This window comes from Photinus pyralis, unplaced genomic scaffold, assembly GCF_008802855.1.
Source record: "Photinus pyralis isolate 1611_PpyrPB1 unplaced genomic scaffold, Ppyr1.3 Ppyr1.4_LG5, whole genome shotgun sequence".
NCBI classification, from domain to species: domain Eukaryota; kingdom Metazoa; phylum Arthropoda; class Insecta; order Coleoptera; family Lampyridae; genus Photinus; species Photinus pyralis.
The window spans coordinates 24,070,089-24,090,524 of record NW_022170596.1 but is presented as its reverse complement, the minus strand read 5'-3'; the positions used below and the strand labels follow the sequence as shown (position 1 = coordinate 24,090,524).

The 20,436-nt window shown below is 37.9% G+C and overlaps 2 protein-coding genes across 5 annotated transcripts; both read left to right on the top strand.

The window, feature by feature from the left end:
• The first annotated feature begins 4,517 nt into the window (after positions 1–4,517).
• LOC116171183 (neprilysin-2-like) lies at positions 4,518–8,290 on the top strand. Of its 4 annotated transcripts, none has more exons than XM_031487879.1 (10): positions 4,518–4,726; positions 5,524–5,681; positions 5,728–6,283; positions 6,330–6,506; positions 6,552–6,763; positions 6,812–6,970; positions 7,015–7,255; positions 7,302–7,470; positions 7,515–7,768; positions 7,813–8,290. In XM_031487879.1, exons 2-10 carry the CDS (start codon positions 5,587–5,589, stop codon positions 8,152–8,154), a joined length of 2,205 nt encoding a protein of 734 aa, XP_031343739.1. In that variant the 5' UTR covers positions 4,518–4,726; positions 5,524–5,586; the 3' UTR covers positions 8,155–8,290. The 4 variants fall into 4 exon arrangements, with proteins under 4 accessions (XP_031343739.1, XP_031343737.1, XP_031343736.1 ...); XM_031487877.1 differs by lacking the exon at positions 4,518–4,726 and adding an exon at positions 4,773–5,486 and having other exon boundaries at positions 5,532–5,681; positions 7,816–8,290; XM_031487876.1 differs by lacking the exon at positions 4,518–4,726 and adding an exon at positions 4,775–5,486 and having other exon boundaries at positions 5,532–5,681.
• Positions 8,291–13,245: 4,955 nt separating this feature from the next.
• LOC116171186 (neprilysin-2-like) lies at positions 13,246–16,284 on the top strand. The gene is made up of 9 exons (XM_031487880.1): positions 13,246–13,640; positions 13,686–14,196; positions 14,244–14,420; positions 14,465–14,685; positions 14,738–14,896; positions 14,947–15,184; positions 15,232–15,370; positions 15,417–15,667; positions 15,712–16,284. Exons 1-9 carry the CDS (start codon positions 13,459–13,461, stop codon positions 16,048–16,050), a joined length of 2,217 nt encoding a protein of 738 aa, XP_031343740.1. The 5' UTR covers positions 13,246–13,458; the 3' UTR covers positions 16,051–16,284.
• Positions 16,285–20,436: the final 4,152 nt, after the last annotated feature.

Here is a 20,436-nt window from a genome sequence, read left to right as displayed (position 1 = left end):
CAGGCGGAACTAAATTTATTGTTAGAAAACATTGTTGAACCGTCTAACACTGGATGAGCATACCCGATATTATTATAGTCAATAAAGAAAAAAAAATAATTACAGGTTCGTCGCAGATTATAGGAAACTAAATAAGTCATTGACGACATCGCGTATGGTATAAAAAATGTTTCTCGAAATTTTCAATGATCTCTACTCCCCTTTATAATTTATTAAAAAAGAACACAACATTTGTTTGGGGCGCCAATTGTAAAAAAAAGCATTTCAGCATCTGAAAAATAGTTTAGTTACAGCACCAATCTTGTGACATGTGCAAACTTTGAATATCCGTTTACCTTACAATGTGATGCTTCGAATTATGGAATTGGAGGGAGAGAACATTATTTGCTATGTAGGTACAACGTTGAGTAAATCTGAAGAAAATTCAACAACTACTGAAAAATTATTAAAATCCTTGGACGAGAAACCTAATAAGTATCAAGCATGGCATAAAGAGCGGTTCAACCTATTCAAACGGTGATAAACAGAAATTTGCAGAATTAGCTACGGTTAGGGATTATTGGAAGAGGTTGTACCAAAAGAAAATCGGTTAGTAATCATAAAACACAATCATGATAATGAATTAAGCGGTCATTTAGCAGCATCAAAAACGGCTGCAAAAACTTCGCAAAAATATTCTCGGCATAAACTTGGAAAAGATATAACTAATTACGAGTATATAGCTAAATGCTCAATTTGTAATCAAAAAAAGGTCGTGCAAAACAAGCCCATCTCTCCGTACACGAAATGGATTTTCTTACATATTAGTTATTGCCGATTACTTTTCTAAATTTGTCTTAACATTTAAATTACCTACCGCATCATGATTATCGGATTAGGTCAACAGGACTTAAGAAAGAAGTAAATATTATTATAATCTTAGCACAAACATGATACATTTTAGTATACAAAAGATATTTTGCTTTATCATTCTAGTGCTATAAGATATTATTACAATGCCAAATTATCCCCAAAGTATGTTGGGCCCAAAATTGTTTCAAAATTGTCTCCTTATACATGGATTAGGAGATTTAGTTGGTAACAATAAGGGTGTTTGGAATTCGAAAGATTTAAAACAACATCCAACGAATTAAACATGATTTTTAATTGCGCGTATAAATAAAATACTCTGATCTAATGTTTGGAGCCAATTCCAGAATTTATACTAAAAAGTTGCAATTGCCATGACCAGTTTTTGTATAATATTAATGTGTACATAAAACAGAGTAAAGGCGTGCCTGCAGCCCCGCTGCCCCCCTTGCGAATTTCCTTGTAGCTCTTACCATCTAATATTAGATTTAAGTTGTTTTCCAATTATCATTGACAGCAATACTCGGAAAATTCTAACAAGTTAAAAAGTAATCGTAAACGATTTACATAAAGCGCATTTCCACTTGCATTCATTTCCCATTTGTAAGATGCAACTTCTGTTAAAATCGTAAAAATCCGCCCACAAATATGAAAGATAGCGTTGCACATGGGCAATCCATTGTTGACGTGCTACTTCAATTTCAGTTTATGCGAAGAATTTCATTTCAATGCTTTTCTAAACAAGAAAGTTGGAACTGCGCATGCGCAAACCTAAATTTTAAAACTAATGTTAGATTTTCCTTTGTTCCAAGCGCCTAAGTATCAAATTTCACTTAAATAGTTCCATAGATAAAAAAGTTGGCACTGCGCATTCGCAAAATAAAATTTTGAAACTAGCGCTAGATTTTCCTTTATTCCAAGTGCCTATGTATCACATTTCATTTAAATTCTTCCATAAATAAAAAAGTTGGCACTGCGCATGCGCAAAACCAAATTTTGAAATTGGCGTTTGATTTTCCTTTATTCAAGTGCTTATGTATCAAATTTCGTTTAAATTCTTCCATAAATAAAAAAGTTGGCACTGCGCATGCGCAAAACCAAATTTTGAAATTGGCGTTTGATTTTCCTTTATTCCAAGTGCCTATGTATCAAATTTCATTCAAATACTTTTATAAGTAAAAAAGTTTGCAATTCGGCTTATAAATGGTCGAGATGCGAAAAGGGCACTGTGAATTTTGAATCGATTCGATTGAACTTTTGGCATTGCGTATTATATGGCTAAAGCTATGCCCATATTGAATTTCATGCAATTCAGTTCATAACTAACGGAGATGTAAAAGCGATCGAACATTTCTAAACAAAGTTATTGTTCACACGGACAGATAGATGGACAGACAGACAAAAGAACAGACGGACAGATCAGCATGCAGACGACAGATAGCAATGCAAAATTATAAACGATCTCTAGGATCGTTAATAAACGGCAAAAGTGTAAAATTATGGAACATGAAAAAACGGTTTTTTGTTTTTTTACAATAACTTTTTTTGTAAACGGTACAGAAAAAATTCCTTCCTTGGTACAAGACTCGACACCATAACGAACCAAATAGCGAAAAAAGTAGAACAATAGTTCTTAAGATAAAAAACTAGTAGCGTCGCAAAGTTAGCGGACGGACGGACGGACGGACGGACGGACAAAGTGGCCACAATAGCGCATTTTTTTTTATTTTTGTGGAAATGCGCTAAAAATACAAAGAAGAGCACAATTTTTACATCACCTTTTTGACCTACGTCAACGTTCTTTTTTCATATGAACTATGTAGTTAGGTTCATTCTTTTCCGTTATGACAATTTTTTTTTGTATTTTTTTGTTTTTTTGTATAGGTGGGGAAATGCTCCTTATGCACACTCTAGAAAGAAGTTCCAGAGTAGTGTGGGGCTCTCCCATTTGCTGGGAATACCCACTAAAACCCCACCTAAGGCTTCGGCTGCTGAGGCCATTTGCCTATCACCCATTTTTATTACTTTTCTTTGAAGAGTTTTTACACAGATATAGACAAGTACGACGAACAAGAACTAAGCAACATACATACATACTAATATCACAGAATATCACATTTCATTCAAAATTCCAATGCCTCGCATAATATCACAGATTATCACAGGTTTTTACATATTTTTTGAGATTTTCTGAGAAAACACTAAGGTGTTAGTTAACGATACAAATCTCAATGGGCTAAATTATGACATTCATTATTTGTAAATATGAATGTTAAATGCAATTTAACTAGTTCTGGATCATCTTCATCTTTCAACTCATTGTCTGGACCGGTGCTTTCTATAACAACAGTTAGTTCTTGTGGAAACTGATCACCTTTAATCCAAACAAATGGAAGTCGTCCATTCCTGAACTTCCAGCTTTGTCTTACCAGTGTTTGTATCCCTTAGAATTTCATTGGCGTACCTTAATAACAACTTGAAGACATATGTGTCTGGTTATCGAATTCTTATAGACAAATTCTCTTCTAAAGCATTACCTTATTATTTCATTTCATTAAAGTCTCCTAATTTCCAAAGATTTGTATGGAGTACCAATTACGGAAGACTTGAATTGAAAATGAGGGAAAATATAAATACAAAATACTGTTCAGAAATGTACTTTCTTACGAAAAATAATTTTGGAATAGTAGAAGCCAAGAAAAATTAGTTACAAAATAATTCCACCGTAATAAGTTGTAGATGATAAGCTGTAAACAACTAAGGCCCGGTTGTACAATGTCAGGTTAAACTTCAGTTTGGTTTAACCGACAGATTTGAGAAATACGACTGGCCAACTTGTGAAATATTAGCCAATCAAATCCTTTAACCAACAATTCAACTGTAAACTGAAGTTTAAACTGACATTATACAACCGGGCCTAACGCCTTTTGCTAAGGCCCGTAATAGTTATTTACATAAAAGTCAAGAAAATGATACATTACTGGCGAGGAAATATTGAAGTGCGAGGGCCCTTTGGGGCCGAGTACTTTAATTTCCGAGTCAGGTAATGACAATTTACTGACGAGTTTTGTATTAAATTTTACCCGAAGTCGTATTTTAATATAAAATTTCAATTTTTATATAGAACTTTTGATTAATGTCAATCTGTCAATGATGACAGGACTCATTATAGACATTTGGAAATGACACAAATGCGGCCGGTAAAGTGACGGTGCGGCCGGTAAAGTGACAGGTGCGGCCAGTAAAGTGACGAGCGGCAGGAAACGTAATCTGCTCTGCCTCTCATGAAAACTTAAATTTCCTGACAGAAAGTAGGCATGAAAATGACGGTTTCAGGACGATTTTGGGTAAATATACATTTCATATAAATAAATAACTTTTATATCGGAATATTATTTGTTGGGAGAAGCACGTTACAAAATAATGCCATAAATCTAAGTCGTCTTGACTTCTGCGGAGTTTTGCTGGGTTATGCTCTAATGGACAATAAGCAAATAACTGAAACTTTAAACTAGATGGTAAGAGCAACCAAATTTGATGGGTGTAGGAAATTCTCACGCGGGGGAGGGGGGGTCACTCTTGGGGCCCATGGTCTAAAAGTGTTGTCCATATTTCATTGTATTAATTTGAAGTGGTCTTTTCGCCCTCTTTCGACAGGTTTATTTTACTGCCCTGGAACTAGCCAGCTAATTTTTCTTGCTGTGTTTAATTTAAGAAAAGTGTACGTAAGAAGGGGACACCCACGGCAATGTTCATTGACGACAGTTATGAAATTCTGCTTGCATAATTTATAAATTCTTAGTAGCTAGTGACTGTAATAATTGTGGCCCATTGGAGAATAGTGGATCAGTTTCACTTGATCAGGTGTTGTAATCAAGTAAGTGAGCTTTTGAAATGATTTTACATTTTTTAAATAGAGGTATACACTTATTGGCCATTAAAGGCTGGGATGTCTCGTACAATATATAATAGGCACGCAGATCTTGAGGAAATTAAAACCCCAGTTGCAAGAAACCCCAAAGTTTAAGGAATATCTGAATATGTTATTCGCCAAAACTTTCTCCGAAACGTGCCAAATGTGCAAAAAGGTCGCGTGCGGAAGTCAAAAACTTCGAGAAATCGTTGTTGTACCTATTGACCGCATAGTATTTGACTAAAAATTCACACACGAATTAAATCTTTGTTCCTTGGTTGTAATTAACTAAGATTTCTATTTTTTTAAGTTTGTAGTATACTTTGAAAAAATTCAAAAGGTAGTTTAAGACTCGGAGACACTAATTGGCAGGCTGTTACCGTTACGCAACGGTCAAGCACAGTAATTAACCTACGCGTTAAATACGCGATATGGTAAACACTTTTCACCTTCACCAGCAATTACTTAAACAAATTGCGGGTCCATTGCAACGCTGCTCCCATTTAAAATAGCCCAAATAATGTGGGACGAGTTTGCGTTTGTCTTGTCGCTCGACAATTATACAAATTTAAAAATATGCACGTTAATTGCGAATTCCTGTTTTGCGAATTTTTGCTAATTTATTCCACTTGTGTCCGCTCGTTCGGTATGACTGTCAAACCTAGGCAATAGGTAACAGATCGGTCGAAATGGATTACGATGGCGCAAATCACGTTGTAATCAAGTAAGTGTTGCAGTATGTGTAACGTGGCTTTTCAAAGGTTTACAGTGACTATAGGAATCCGCAATGGTGGGACAGGCGCACAAATTTGGAGAGAAGAATTATGGTGGTATCGATAGTGTTGTTTATTCTTGCTGTCGCCTTAGTCCTGGGTATTACAATAATTTTGCTATTACAGCAGGACACTGAGTTCTATCCGTAAGTATCACCGATTATGATCCAATGTTTGAAGCTCCCGTTTCAGTTACTCGTACGAGGGTGAAATGGACTTCTTCCAAGAACGGCCAACCGTTCTAAGAGAAACCGATTCCGTGTGTTTGGCACCTGGATGTATTCACGCTGCTTCAATGATACTAAAGAACATGGATCGCTCCGTGGATCCCTGCGACGATTTCTACCACTTCGCATGTGGTGGTTTTCTAAACCAAACCAGTGTTTCGGGTGGAGACTCTTACGTGGATCCATTCACCATCGCAAATCAAGAGCTCCAAGAACAGCTAAGGGCAGTCATAGAGGAACCTCTCAAACGTAGACACGAAAAACCTTTCAGCCTACTAAAAAGACTGTACGACATATGCATGGACACTACCTCCGCCGAAACGCATAGTCTCCAGCTGATTCAAAACCTTCTACAAAGTTTAGGGGGTTGGCCAGTTTTGGACCAAGAAAGTTGGAATGAGCAGTACTTCGATTGGAAAGATTCCATCTACAAATTTCGGCGTGCAGGTTACGACGTTAACAGCTTTTTGACAATCGAAATCGTTGCCGACCAGACGAATGCCTCCAGAAACATTTTTATTGTAAGCACTTCCAACACGGAAAACCACCGTTAAGTAAGACTTCCAGATCGATCGAGCCCAATTAGGAGCGGAAGAACAGCTGTTACTTCGAGGCCCTGACGATGAAAAAGCTGGTGCATATTTTTCGTATATGGTGGATGTCTCCTTGCAGTTTGGCGCAAATTTGACTTTCGCGGGCAGTGAACTGAGATCGACTTTTGAGTTTGAAATCGCACTTGCAAAGGTGGTTGTGTAATAACCCACTAAGCTATAGCACAGATTATTGCAGATTTCAAACATTTTGGGAGCCGAGCCTGGACTACACCAAACGATTAGTATAGCAGAATTGCAGCGGAGGTACCCGAGCTTTAACTGGATCGAGTACATCAACGGGGTGGTAGACGCGGTTGATTACACTGTCTTGTTGGATGATCAAGTAATTATACGTTCGCCTTTTTACCTCACGGAACTAGAGAATCTCCTACAATGGACCTCCAAGCGGTATTCTTTCTAATACTAGATGCGATTGGGTTTCACATACAAGGTTAGGGTTTTAGCAAACTACATGATGTGGAGGGCTGTGAAGTCTTCCGTACAGTTCCTGACTGAGTCACTTCGGAACAGAAGGTTCGATTACTTCCAAGAAGCGTTTGGCATCACCGATCGTATGCCTAGGTGGAAAGAGTGCGTCAACGTGGTCACGAAGGGGTGAGTTTGCTCGCTTAAAGCAATTCCTGAAGGAGGTGTTGCAGAATTCCGTTTGCGGTGGGAGTGTTGTACGTTCAAAGATACGTTGACGAAGACACAAAGGAAGTCATATATGAAATGGTTGCCAGTATACGAAGTCAATTCATGGAAATGATAAAATTAGTCGACTGGATGGATGATGTTACCAAAATGAACGCGTTAGACAAAGCCGATTCGCTCACCGTTCACACTGCGTACTCTGATGAATTTCTGTCAGTGAAGCGCCTCGAACAGTATTATGCCGAGGTTAACCATAGCGCGTAAGCGTGTTAATCTAAACGATTTGTTTTAGCTAGAATTCCCCCGAGAAAATTACTTGGCCTGCATTCTAACCCTAAACCTTTTCGAAAGGGATAAATACTTCCAAAGACTTCGTTGGGCACAACCTCAAGATAATCGCGAAGAGGATTTATACACAAATGTGGTTCATCCATTCTATGAGGCAAATCGCAACATTCTAAGTATGCGGGGACTGCTAACACGAATACTAAGAGTCAACTTGTAGATATCCCCAGTGGAATACTGCAGGGAAACTTCTTTGGCGCCGACAAACCGCAGTGCTTGAACTACGGATCTTTGGGCTATCTAATCGGGCACGAAATAGCCCACAGCATCGACAGCACAGCCCGACATTTTGATAAAAACGGTAAAGTAGTCGAATGGTGGACGGAACACACGAAAAGGGCGTACAAACAGAAAATCCACTGTATCAGTCGAAGCCATAAATTTAGCCAGACATCTCCCGAACTTCAATCCTTGGTATGTACCAAAAATGCCTGCCGGTGATAAGAGTATTCTTGCAGCAGTCGGACGAAGAAGCACGCGAATGTAACGTAGCGGATGGCGCCGGGCTTAAAGCGGCATACTTAGCCTACCACGTGTGGGTGGAACGTTTCGGTCACGAATACCAAATACCCAGCTTGAACTTTTTCTCGCCACTACAACTGTTCTGGATATCGGCGGCCCAAACCCAGTGCACTAAATACACGCAGGAGTTTATTAGAGATGAAGGATACGTCGCACCGTTCACTCCGGCGTACTTTCAAATTTTAAATTCATTTGCTAACAACGAATTTTTTGCGAGAGATTTTCGTTGTCCGATAGGTAGCACTATGTATCCTGCCAATAGGTGCAAGATATGGTGAATTGACGTCTATTAATATTATAGTCACATACTAGTTTGTAATCTCTCTATTACGATTTAAGATCACAACTTAAGTACGAATGTAATTTTTTATCACTGAAGTAGAAAAAGTAAAAGTAGGTTCTTCTTTAACAAGATGTTGAACTTTTAGTGCTGTCAGTGCGTCATCTCAATGAAAAGCAACTGAATTTTGCTGATACTTTTCTGTTATTAAGGGTCAAGGCTTCTCCACTGAAAATGATAGATGCCATACTATCGTCCATTGACAATCATTTTTCAGCATTTTTTGAATTTTCAGAATTTTCTGAATTTTTAAGTCTCTTTAAATTTGTATATTTTTTTTATGAATGAAACCATTGAAGTAGATACCACGCTGTAGAGAATTTTTAAAGGCCACACATCAAAATATTCACGTTCTTAAAAGATGTTACAGACCCCTTTTTGAGATTTGAATACCTTACCATGTTACAGATGTTACCTATATTACGGATGTTGCAGATGATACCAGATTTTTTTAAGAAACATGCATTTGGTAAAATCGCCTGTAAATAATTCTTCTATAATTTCAAAGTGAATTTTTCCTTGACTGCAATGGCTCGATTTCGGTGTTTTCTGCTATTAAATGGAAATTTATTTCAACCGGTTAATCTGGGTACATTCCGTTTTATAAACTTTGTTACTGTTTAGTATAATTGAAGAAAATCCTTAGTAGGCACATACACAAAAAGTTGATACAAAGACGTCTCTCGCAATGAGACCGTTGAAAATAAATTTTTTGTTGAAAATATCAACAGTTTTAGTGACAATTTCGCCACATTAAACCATTTAAATATATATATATCTCGCGTATAGCCACGAATCCGACAGTTTTTTCGTTAACGCGTAATGAACTGAACTTCTCTCGAGCTGCCGTTCAACTATATTGTTTGGAACTGAAGGACGATCTCACTTCGCTGGCTGAGGGATTCCATCTATCTCTTTTCTCAACTCTAAATACTCTCCGAGTAAATTATTCACGCCCACAAATCGCGGATTATCTTCAATATTATGGGGATGTCTAAATTTTTGAATTGGTTATTATCCCTTGCACCAAGAATCCCAAACGGATGTTAATCTATTCAGAGAACAGAGGAATCAGCACTTTCGAATGTAGCTTTACCTCATAAATGGTTAAGATTATTAAAAACCCTGCAATCTTATCCTTACGCCCACTATCTAGACGTCAAAAAAACAATTAAAGAACAAAAGCTCATTGAAAATCCCTGCCTAAAAGTGACGCAATTGACTCCAATGAAGTTCAAGCCCTTGTCTTGAAGTTGAGAAGAGTGGTTCCAACTTTCTGTGTAATAGGTATACAATTTAGTATAAATACTGTAATGGCTTTTAGCCATTTATTTACGAGTGATAAAATTTACGCGAGGGAAGATTTTCGAATCAAAGAACGGTTTTTCAAATAAAAAACGGGATGAAATTACAGACACGAAAACTTATTGCGATAAACAACCCTAGCAACACAGTTCCGTATAAAAAGCGTTTATTAAATTATTTTATTTTTCATTTGCCTATTATATGCCAATTATATCTGTCATATGTGATATATGAAGCAGTCTATTACGCCCAAGGGCATAATGAGAGGGCATAATGGATTGTCATCTCATTATGCCCTCAAACGGCCTGTCAAATTGATTGACGGAGTTATATTATGTCATAAAAAAGATGCAACTTGATTCGTATGGAGCACTTTAATGTTGGGCAAACAATAATCATGACATTTGTATATTGGAAATGCATTCTTTGGAATGATGAAAAATAAAATATTGTATGCACCTCAGGCATTACTCAATATTTAACCCTCGGGCGACTTACAATCCCTCGGGCCGGAGGCCCTCGGGCTCTGTCGCCCTCGGCATAAATATCGCCTTAATGCCCTTGATGCATAAATAACTAAAATGTCCGCCGGATGTGGCTGTATTCTTGTAGGAATATTATGAGTTTATTATTTCTAATTGATATACGATTTATATTTATATGCGTATTTATTTTAAGGAATTTGCATAATTGTAATATTCCTAAAGGAATCGACTCGTGAAAACTGCATGAAACAGATTTTGTATTGGTTTTATTGCTAAGAATCGAACCCAAGTAAAAGTTTTTTTGTTATTATCTTTCATTGATTGTAGAATTGCATTTAATTTCGGTGATTGATTAAAATTTGTTCGGCATTAGGACGGTTCCTGAATTTTGAGCACAATATACCAGTTATTTATTATGTGGTAAAGATGAATTTTAGATAAGGATCCAATTTAGCATTGACACGTATTCACGAAACGGGTATTGCATTTTTTGTACTTGATTTTATAAGCAATAAACCGATAATTTAAATTAAATAACTTTGGTCGCCTTTGTTGTACTTTCAACTAAGTTCAAGTGCATTAGATTTTGAATATCAGATTTTAAGAAGTGATAAGGGGCCAAACTTCCGCAATGTAAGGGGTATTAAACACATTTTTATTACTGAGCTGTCCATGGGTATATTAAAAATTAATTGTTACTAACGTAGAGGTTCAAATTTCTTCAATGCAGTGTTTAAGCCCGTTACCAACCACTCTCAAAGCGATTTAGAGGTCCTTAATAAAGGCTCTAGAAGACACCCGATTGTGCCACTTCAATATGATTGAATGAAAACGTGTGATTGGTTAAATTTGAAAAATTATCCATCGTTGATCTATCGTAATCGAACCGGCCCTTAAAGGTTCTCAATTCCTTTAAAAGCCTTTAATTAAGACATTGTAAGCTCTTAGTTTGCCCCTCTAAAAGGCTATTAGAGGCCTCTCAATACACTTACAGCCTCTGATAGCTCGTAAAATGCCCTAAAGGTCATTTATATTTAATGCTCTTAAAGGGAAAGCTGCTGAAAACCCTTACGGGCGCTTACCATCATTATTTAAAAGGCACGTTAAATGCTATAAAAATTACTAAAATGTTGTGGAAGTCATTTCTTATGGATAGAAAACACTTGCTGACACCCCTTAAATACCTAACCGTTTTTGAAAGGATTTTAAAACCTGTTCAAGGTTTGTATGACAACGCATTTAAAAATTTTGATTAATTAAGAATTAAACTAATTTTATTATTTTATTTTATTTTATTATTTAATTAATTTAAATTTAAAAATTCTTAGCGACTAATAAAACTGTGATAGGACTGAATGATTGCAAATGTCGCAATCTCATTATGAGTGTACTAAGAAGTCACAACGCGATGTGGAAAGTTTTTTTTGCCAAATTAGCGCGTTTGTTCTTTAAGTCTAACATTGATGGTCTTTACCCTAAAAATCCATGACGTTTTATGTAATTTTTTAAGATCCCTTATATGTTGAGGGGTATTACATACTATCCAAGTCCCGTATTTCAGGCTCCGTTAACTTGGCCCCCCCACTGAGAGATTTGATAGTCGTATTATTTTGAAATGAATGCGCTCGTTATGCGCTCATATGCGCCACCGATAATAACTCTTGCGCCATTATCGTTTTTTAGAAATCCGAAAAAACATTTGGGGGGGCCAAGTGAACGTAGCCCCCTCCCAGTACGTATTTTGTCCCTTGTAACTAGGTCACCTGATACATTTGGTTATGCGCTCAATTGCGCCACTTGAATTAAAGCTAGCGCCATTACGGTTAAGCCGTGACAAATTTTCAAAAAGTGGGGGGGCCAACTTAACGTTTTTAAAAGTTACTTTTTTTTAACATCTTTTCATACGAAATTGTACTCTCAGGTATGTGCTGAAATGCGCCGTAAACAGATATCTTTGCGCCATTATTGTTTTTTGGATATCGTTAAATATATTTGGGGGGGGCCAAGTGAACGGAATCCCCCATAACGCATTTTGCTACCGGTATTTGTGCCACTTGATACAACTGGTTATGAGCTCAATTGCGCCACATGAATTAAAGCTAGCGCCATTACGGTTAAGCCATAAAAAAATTTTAAAAAGTGGAGGGTCTAACTTAGCGTTTTCAAAAGTTATTTCCGGAAATGCGTCCGTTTTGAAAATATTTTACATTCGGCCTTCGGAGTAACTCCTAAATACAAATTTTTAAAAACCTACCTATCTTACTTTCCCAGAATCGTTTAACTAAAGCTCCCAAAAAAACACCCTGTATAGTGTTTCTGAAACACTATAATGGCGCCAAGATTTTGTTTACGGCGCATTTTAGCGCATGATGAAAGGTACGATGTAGTAGAAAAAACATGTTAAAAAACGTAACTTTTGAAAACGTTAAGTTAGCCCCCCCACTTTTTAAAATTTTTTTATGGCTTAACCGTAATGGCGCTAGCTTTAATTCAAGTGGCGCAATTGAGCTCATAACCAGATGTATCAAGTGGCACAAATACCGGTAGCAAAATGCGTTATGGGGGATTCCGTTCACTTGGCCCCCCCAAATATATTTAAGGATATCCAAAAAACAATAATGGCGCAAAGATATCTTTTTACGGCGCATTTCAGCGCATACCTGAGAGTACAATTTCGTATGAAAAGATGTTAAAAAAAAGTAACTTTTAAAAACGTTAAGTTGGCCCCCCACTTTTTGAAAATTTGTCACGGCTTAACCGTAATGGCGCTAGCTTTAATTCAAGTGGCGCAATTGAGCGCATAACCAAATGTATCAGGTGACCTAGTTACAAGGGACAAAATGCGTACTGGGGGGGCTACGTTCACTTGGCCCCCCCAAATGTTTTTTCGGATTTCTAAAAAACGATAATGGCGCAAGAGTTATTATCGGTGGCGCATATGAGCGCATAACGAGCGCATTCATTTCAAAATAATACGACTATCAAATCTCTCAGTGGGGGGGCCAAGTTAACGGACCCATTTCATTAGCTGTCGCTGCAGAGGGTCATTACAATTGCGCTTATTTTAAGCTTTTTTTGGGGCGCTGAATTCAAATTTCGAGGGTACCGGTCCGAATATCTAGTCAGTTAACAATTTAAGTTGCAAAATTGGAGTTTTTCGCGTTTTCAAGAAGAAAACGAAAGTAGGTATAGTTTTGATCTCAAAATTGAATTCTACGGAAAAACATATCCTGAAAACTTAACCTAGATTGCAAATAATTGAAAAATTTTAAATCGCCTCCAGCGTCGCAGTTTACTGGTGCTACCTGCGATGTGACTGAATTTCGTAATTAGCATAATTGTACGTCGGCTATAAAAGTAAGTGCTCGTACGTGTATAATCACTAAGGTGAGATGTTATAATCAACTAAAGTAAATGTACACGTACACAGCTTGTCAAGTTGCATTAACAAAATGAACGCTTTCCATTCATTTCCCAAAATTAATTTTCCAATGGAAAATCTGATTCATTTTGTTAGCTGGAAAAATTTGCGACGTCACATTAAAAGTGTGGTTTTTACCTTGGTAGCTTTAGGTACAATACTATGTATAGTGATAGTAGCTTTAAACACGCAATCAAAAGAAGCTGTACCGACGTGAGTATTTTCCTTTCCTTTTCACTATTACAACAAATAACTCAGTATTCCGGCGATTGCAAACAACGTGTGTTTGGCACCCGACTGTGTGATAATGGCGTCGAAAATTCTCAACAATATGGATTTAAAGATAGACCCGTGCACTGATTTTTACAGCTTTACCTGTGGGAACTTTATGAAAAATACTCCAGTTCCAGCGGACGAGTATATAGTTAGCTCATTTCAAGATGCACAGAAACAGGTGCTTCTGCAACTGAGAAACTTATTGGAAGAGCGGTCCACGTCAAAGGAGCTGCTTCCATTTAAACTGGTGAAAAACTTCTACAAGTCCTGCATGAATACTACCGCAATCGAGGCGGATGGTTTAAAAACCATTAAAATCATTTTGAGTAGTTTAAACGGATGGCCTGTAATTGAAGGGGACGAGTGGTACTATGCTAAGTTCGATTGGAAGCAGGCGATGTATACGCTGAGAAACATTGGATTTTCGGCCAATTACCTCATAAAGTTGGACGTAATCATCGACTTACAGAACTCGTCGTTACGAGTGATTAGTGTAATTAAACCAATTTCACGATTCGAGTTTCGATCGGCTAATTTTAGTTAGACCAAGCCGACTTTGGAATAAATCGCCGGAATTTAATTAATGGCTTCAACGATTCGGTCGTGCAAAGCTACTACAACTATATGGTTGATGTGGCTGAAATACTTGGTGCCAATCGATCACAGGCACTTGTAGAGCTGGCAGAAAGCTTGAAATTAGAGATGGAGCTCGCAAAGGTACGTAAGCCCGAAATACCTCTATAGCATGCACCTGTCTTTAGATTTCGTGGTCTCCGTCTCAACGGCAAGAAGAAAAACTAATGTACAATCCAATTACAGTACTGAAATTGCAAAACGAATACCCTAACACGAATTGGAAAAAATATATCAAATACATTCTGGACATACCTGGTTTTCAGGTATCCGACGACGACATCGTGGTTCTACGAATACCAAAGTATCTCAATGACTTGGAAGATTTATTACAGGAAACGTCGAAACGGTAAATGCCAAAGCAATAATACCTAGAGAGATACCTAATTTAGCATTTTTAGCGTACAAGCAAATTATATTATGTGGCGAGTGTTGCTCTCTACCACACAATATTTGAACGTCCAGTTACGTAATAGAAGGTTGGAATTCTATAAAGAAGTATATGGAGAACAGAGATCAAAGTCCTTGTGGAAAGAATGCGTTACCAACACTATACTTAAGTAAACTCTACAGAAATGCAACTTTTGATCCTATCATTACGCCTTTGTAGCTTTTGGGAATCACTATCAAACTTGTATATGAGGAAACACTCCCACAATCAAGCCAAAAGGACCATAAACACGATGTTCACAAAAATTGGTGCCAACTTTGTAAATCTAATAAAGAAATCCAAGTGGATGGACAACGAAACGAAGGAGCACGCCTACGAAAAGTCAGCCGGAATGCCCTACTACACGACGCACTCTGACGAAATGGATGACAAAACCCTACTTAACTTCTACTCAACGGTACGCACTCATTTCCAAACAAAACGAACATGTTCACCTAATTCTAGCTGACGTTCACGACCAACAAGTACCTGAGATCCGTACTAGATGTCTGGTTATTTAAAAGTAACAACCACTTCAAAAAGATTCGCCAACCTGTTGCAAAGGAAAACAGGCAGTGGGATGTTTCATTAGTTTACCAAATGGGTAAGTTTACTAACAGGCGAGTGAAATCACCTTCTTGTTCTCTCAGGGGTTCCCCAAGGATTATTCCAAGGGCCGTTCTTTAGCAAAGATCGGCCCAATTACTCGAACTTCGGCGCGGTGGGTTCAATAATTGGCCACCTGATTACTCACATCTTCGACAGTCACGGCAGGCAGTACGACAAGGACTTGGAGCTGTCAGATTGGTGGACGAATCACACGAAGGAGGCCTATAAGAATGTTACCCGATGTGTTGTAGGACAGTATAATAATTACACTATCAAGGAAGTGAATATGAAGGTAAAGTAGTATTTTTGCAATTCGTAGCTAACGAGCTTTGGTAGTTGAATGGTCAGCGTACTCTCGATGAAAACATTGCCGATGTGACCGGCTTGAAGGTAGCGTACTTGGCGTATACAGGTTGGGCAAAGAGTCGTCCGCCCGAGCCGTTGCTGCCCGGTTTGAATTACACCCAGAACCAGATGTTTTGGATCTCTGCCGCGAGCATGTGGTGTACGAAGTACAGAAATGAGTATCTTACGTTAATGGCGCTGTTCTTTCCTTTTCCTCCGGCGAGCTTGCGAGTTACCGGGTCGTTGAGTAACTTACCCCAATTCGCTGCAGATTTCAAATGTTCAACAAAGTCTGTTATGAATAAGGGTAAAAAGTGCGTTGTATGGTGAATTGGATCTATGTTGTTAAACTAAGGGAAATAAAACTTGTTCAATTATTTTGAGGGAAATGTGTGTGGATCTCGGGCTTTAGTGGTTGAGCTGACGACCTGTGGGGTGCTCAGGCTCCGGCAAACCATCTCATGTTGACTCATTTTCATAATTTACGACGCTATGACTTTGACTAACTAACAAATCTCCCAAATAGAATACTTTACAAGTAAAGTATCAGGCGATCAAAAATGGATGACTGTCTAGTCGCCTTTGGAAGTTCAAGTTAACTACGATTTCCCAGTAAACAAAAATTCCAAAGGTGACTAGACGGTCACCCATTTTTGATCGCTATGTATGTACACCACAAATTTCGAGGAATTCTCTCAATTTTAATTGCCCGGCCAAGAATTGCAGTTGAATATTTTTCGAATTTTCGAAAACTAATTTCAGCGTCTTGATTTTCATGTTGAAAAACCCCCAGATACCAAATTTCGTAGAAAAGCTATTCAAAGTCTTTGTGCTCTTATGGTTACTGAGAAAAGCATTAAAGAAGAAAATAATGCAAATATCACCGCTTTTTGCGGTTGGCTCCCAATCAAACACCCTTGATTTATTTGGAAAAAGTGCTTGTTTTGATTCCCTCTAACACCCAACTTTTTTTTACATACATATATGTAACACCCAGTATAGCACCTCCCTTAAATTCTAATTAGTCATTACTTTCAGTTCTATCGCACTTGGGGGTTAAATACTTTTAAGTTCCGAGTCAAAGTAATGCCATTTTGCTGACGAGTTTTGTATTTTAATATAAAATTTCAATTTATATATAGAACTTTTGATTAATGTCAATCTGTCAGTGATGACAGGAGTCATTATGTCATGGAAACTAAAATTTCCCGACAGAAAGCAGGCATGAAAATGAATGTTTCAGGATGATTTTGGGTAAATTCATTTTTCATCCGTACAATTTCAATTTTGCTTTTGCATCAAGTTACCGCGCCATATTTATTGGAATTTGCTTTTAGCGAACTTTTCCTACCGCTCCCTTAACTTCAAGGTGAACTTTTTGTTACTTTCGCGTTTTACTAATTATAAGGTTGGGAATATTCTTTTAATATAAGTTTGAATGATTGGGTCAGGCCTCCCTTTAACAGTAACACTTTAACGGCAAGGGTAGATAAAGTGAAACAAATGATTGTGTATTCTAATGACTGGCGTCATTCTTATTAAAAATGGAACGGAGAGCACAAAGTAAAATGAAGGTCAGAACAGAAAACAACGTTGTTTCCATGAAAACGACGGGAGAACCTTTACTAAATTAAAGTCAGATTGATTTAGGAGTGTATGGTATATGGAGTGTACTTGTGGAATGCGATTTCCCGATAATGTAACTAGTGAGTGACTTTGTTTGTGTTGCTAAGATGTTCAAAACGAGTAAAAGGTTTTGGTTTCTTGACCTGATGAAGCCCATTACGAAAGTGGGCAAAACGTTGACTTTTCGCTCAATATAGACTCGGTCCTATCCCGGAAGTCGGTCGCATATTTATGTCACTAACCATGGAAGCCTCCGCTTTGAGAGATTTTCAATTAATTAGAAATTGGGTGATGATTTCTGTAACACTTGTAAAATGTTGAGTTTTTTTTTTAATTTTAGGAACATTTTTGAAAATACGCTTTCGATATATAAGGTTTACATGAAACATGTCAAGAATTTTTTGGGGAATCCGAAAGTGCATTAATATACGGATATTTTTTCTATCCCACTTTTTTGGAGCACCCTGTATATCTACCTTTTGTGTGAAAATATGCGCAATCTAAAAACAAAACCGACAAAATCAACCCTAAAATCACTTATTCAAGTGCAAAATTTCGAACTCCTAGCTATCAATGAGGGTGCCGAGTTGGGACGATGGAAAGCATTGCAGCCAGGCACTTCCTAATGGAGATTCTATTGCAAGGAGGTCGGTTTCACTTTAACCTGCGAAGACTCGATAAGATCAACATTGATACTATCCCAGCTCTGTTAAGCGGAAGGATGAGGGGCTACATTAAAATTGGCCCCCTTCGTAAATTACCTTAATATAAAACAAGATACAAAGAATTGCATATGATTTTCAATAGGGGGAATTTTTAGGCACCATTCGAAACTAATCAAAACAGCGGAAAGACGACTCTTACTCCGGCTCATATTCAGTAGCACTGATCTCTGAACTGATTCGCGAAGGTCGGACATTGCTCTTTTCGTTCTCGAGTTAGACGAGGAACAGGCTGATAAAACCATCACATAAGGGGGATTTTTCTTTCGAAAAGAAAGCAGATGCACTTTTGGCGGTTGTATTAACTCTGAGGTGTGTGGAGACCTGAAGGTTTGTGTGAGCGGCGTTATTGGCGGAACTGTCACGCTACTTAAGAAGTGGCAGCCCCAGAGAAGAAATGCAGCTGTCTCCTTTCAAACGGCGGCGCCCAGGGCACGCGCTCTGCCTGTCCCATCCTACCTAAGCCTCTGGCGTGGAGTGCTATCAAATGGCTTTAAGGGAAAAAAGTGTTCCCAATGACAATTGAACGAATTCCACGTCTTTTAGAGCACTTAGAGTGGCACCATAAATGAGTACTTCTGGCTTGACGTTGTCTTCCAAGAGAAAATTGCCCAATTTTGTAGTGGCGTAGAGTGCCCGTGTCCAGCTTCACCGGCACATTTCGACGTAATGTCTTTAAGGTATTGTGGGCCGACAACCGGCTGGGAAAGAGTTGATCCCCTTTTGTATCTCTGTATCCAGCAGGAAGAGTCGATCCAAGGTGCCTTCTGGAACGGGAGGAAACACCCAATATGTTAGCTCCCACTGCCCGGGCCGCTTTTGGGTTCCTGCGGACGGTCCTGATGTTTTTACGGTGGATTTTCAGTTCCTCAGCAAGGATTCTCGTATCTTGGAACGATTTGGGTTTATCGGAATGATGGGTATCTATGTCTTTGGAGCTTCTTCTTTTGGATAAAATCACGCATGGGTTGCAAAGCCAAGCGATGTTATTTTCTAATAAGTTGACGCCGACCCCATGGAACCATTTTGAACACCTTTTACATTGCACTTGCGCGATACTTTTGCCATCGATTAGTTTCCTACATAATTAGAAAATGTTCTCGTAGGTAATGGATGCGGATCTCGCCCTTCCGGAAAATTGAGGGACCGCTGAAAAAGTAGACCGTTGGCGAGTCGACATCCGAAATGATAAATCTTTCGCGGTTGTTCTCTGTTTAGTATCATTGGGACCCTCAGATTTGGCGTCTTAATATTATTAGATGAACAATATAAATTATTAAACGAACACCTCGAATTTTTAAGTCAACTAATTTTCGAAAATCAGCACTGAGTCGATAGTAACCTTCATAGTTTCAAAACTGGACCAGTGAAAGCTAATTTGATTGTACATTCCCAAAGAAAACGATCTGTACCCATTTGTAAAAGGGAAGGGGTTAATAGGACTCGTAGATTCACCGAAACTGTTCTTTATTTGATGAGCTGATAATAATATAACCACGATTAATTAAGTAGAATCAAGGTTTATTACGTGTACGTAAAACCTTTCGACAGTTCTCTATTTCTTTTTGCCTTTTAATTAATGATTGGGCTACTAGTTCAAAAGTTACAGCCCTTTGAATTTTCTTTCGAAATTGGTTTCTAGTGTATAACTTTTGATTGAGAGGTCTGATAGAAAAAGTACGAATTGTTTTGGATTCTACGCCCCAAAATTAATAAGAAAAAATGTTTTCCCGAGAAATTTTGGTGCAGTCGATTTTTGGTAAAAAAGGAAGGTTATGACTGCCTTTTTTTGAGGCCCGGAAAAAAAATTGTCCCAGATCGACCCGGAAAAAATATTCTTATAGAACGTGGCCTGTAGAATCCATAATTTCAAACAGTTTCAAGATTGGGCTACTAGTTCAAAAGTTACAACTCTTTGAATTTTCTTTCAAAATTGGTTTCTAGTCTATAACTTTTGATTGAGAGGTCTGATCGAAAAAGTACGAATTGTTTTGGATTCTACGCCCCAAAATTAATATGAAAAAGTGTTTTCCCGAGAAATTTTGGTGCAGTCAATTTTTGGTAAAAAAGGAAGGTTACACACTGCCTTTTTTTGAGGCCCGAAAAAAAAATTGTCTCAGATCGACCCGGAAAAAAATTTTCTTGTAGAACGTGGCCTGTAGAATCCATAATGTCAAACAGTTCCAAGATTGGGCTACTAGTTCAAAAGTTACAGCCCTTTGAATTTTCTTTCGAAATTGGTTTCTAGTCTATAACTTTTGATTGAGGGGTCTGATCGAAAAAGTACGAATTGTTTTGGATTCTACGCCCCAAAATTAATAAGAAAAAGTGTTTTCCCGAGAAATTTTGGTGCAGTCAATTTTTGGTA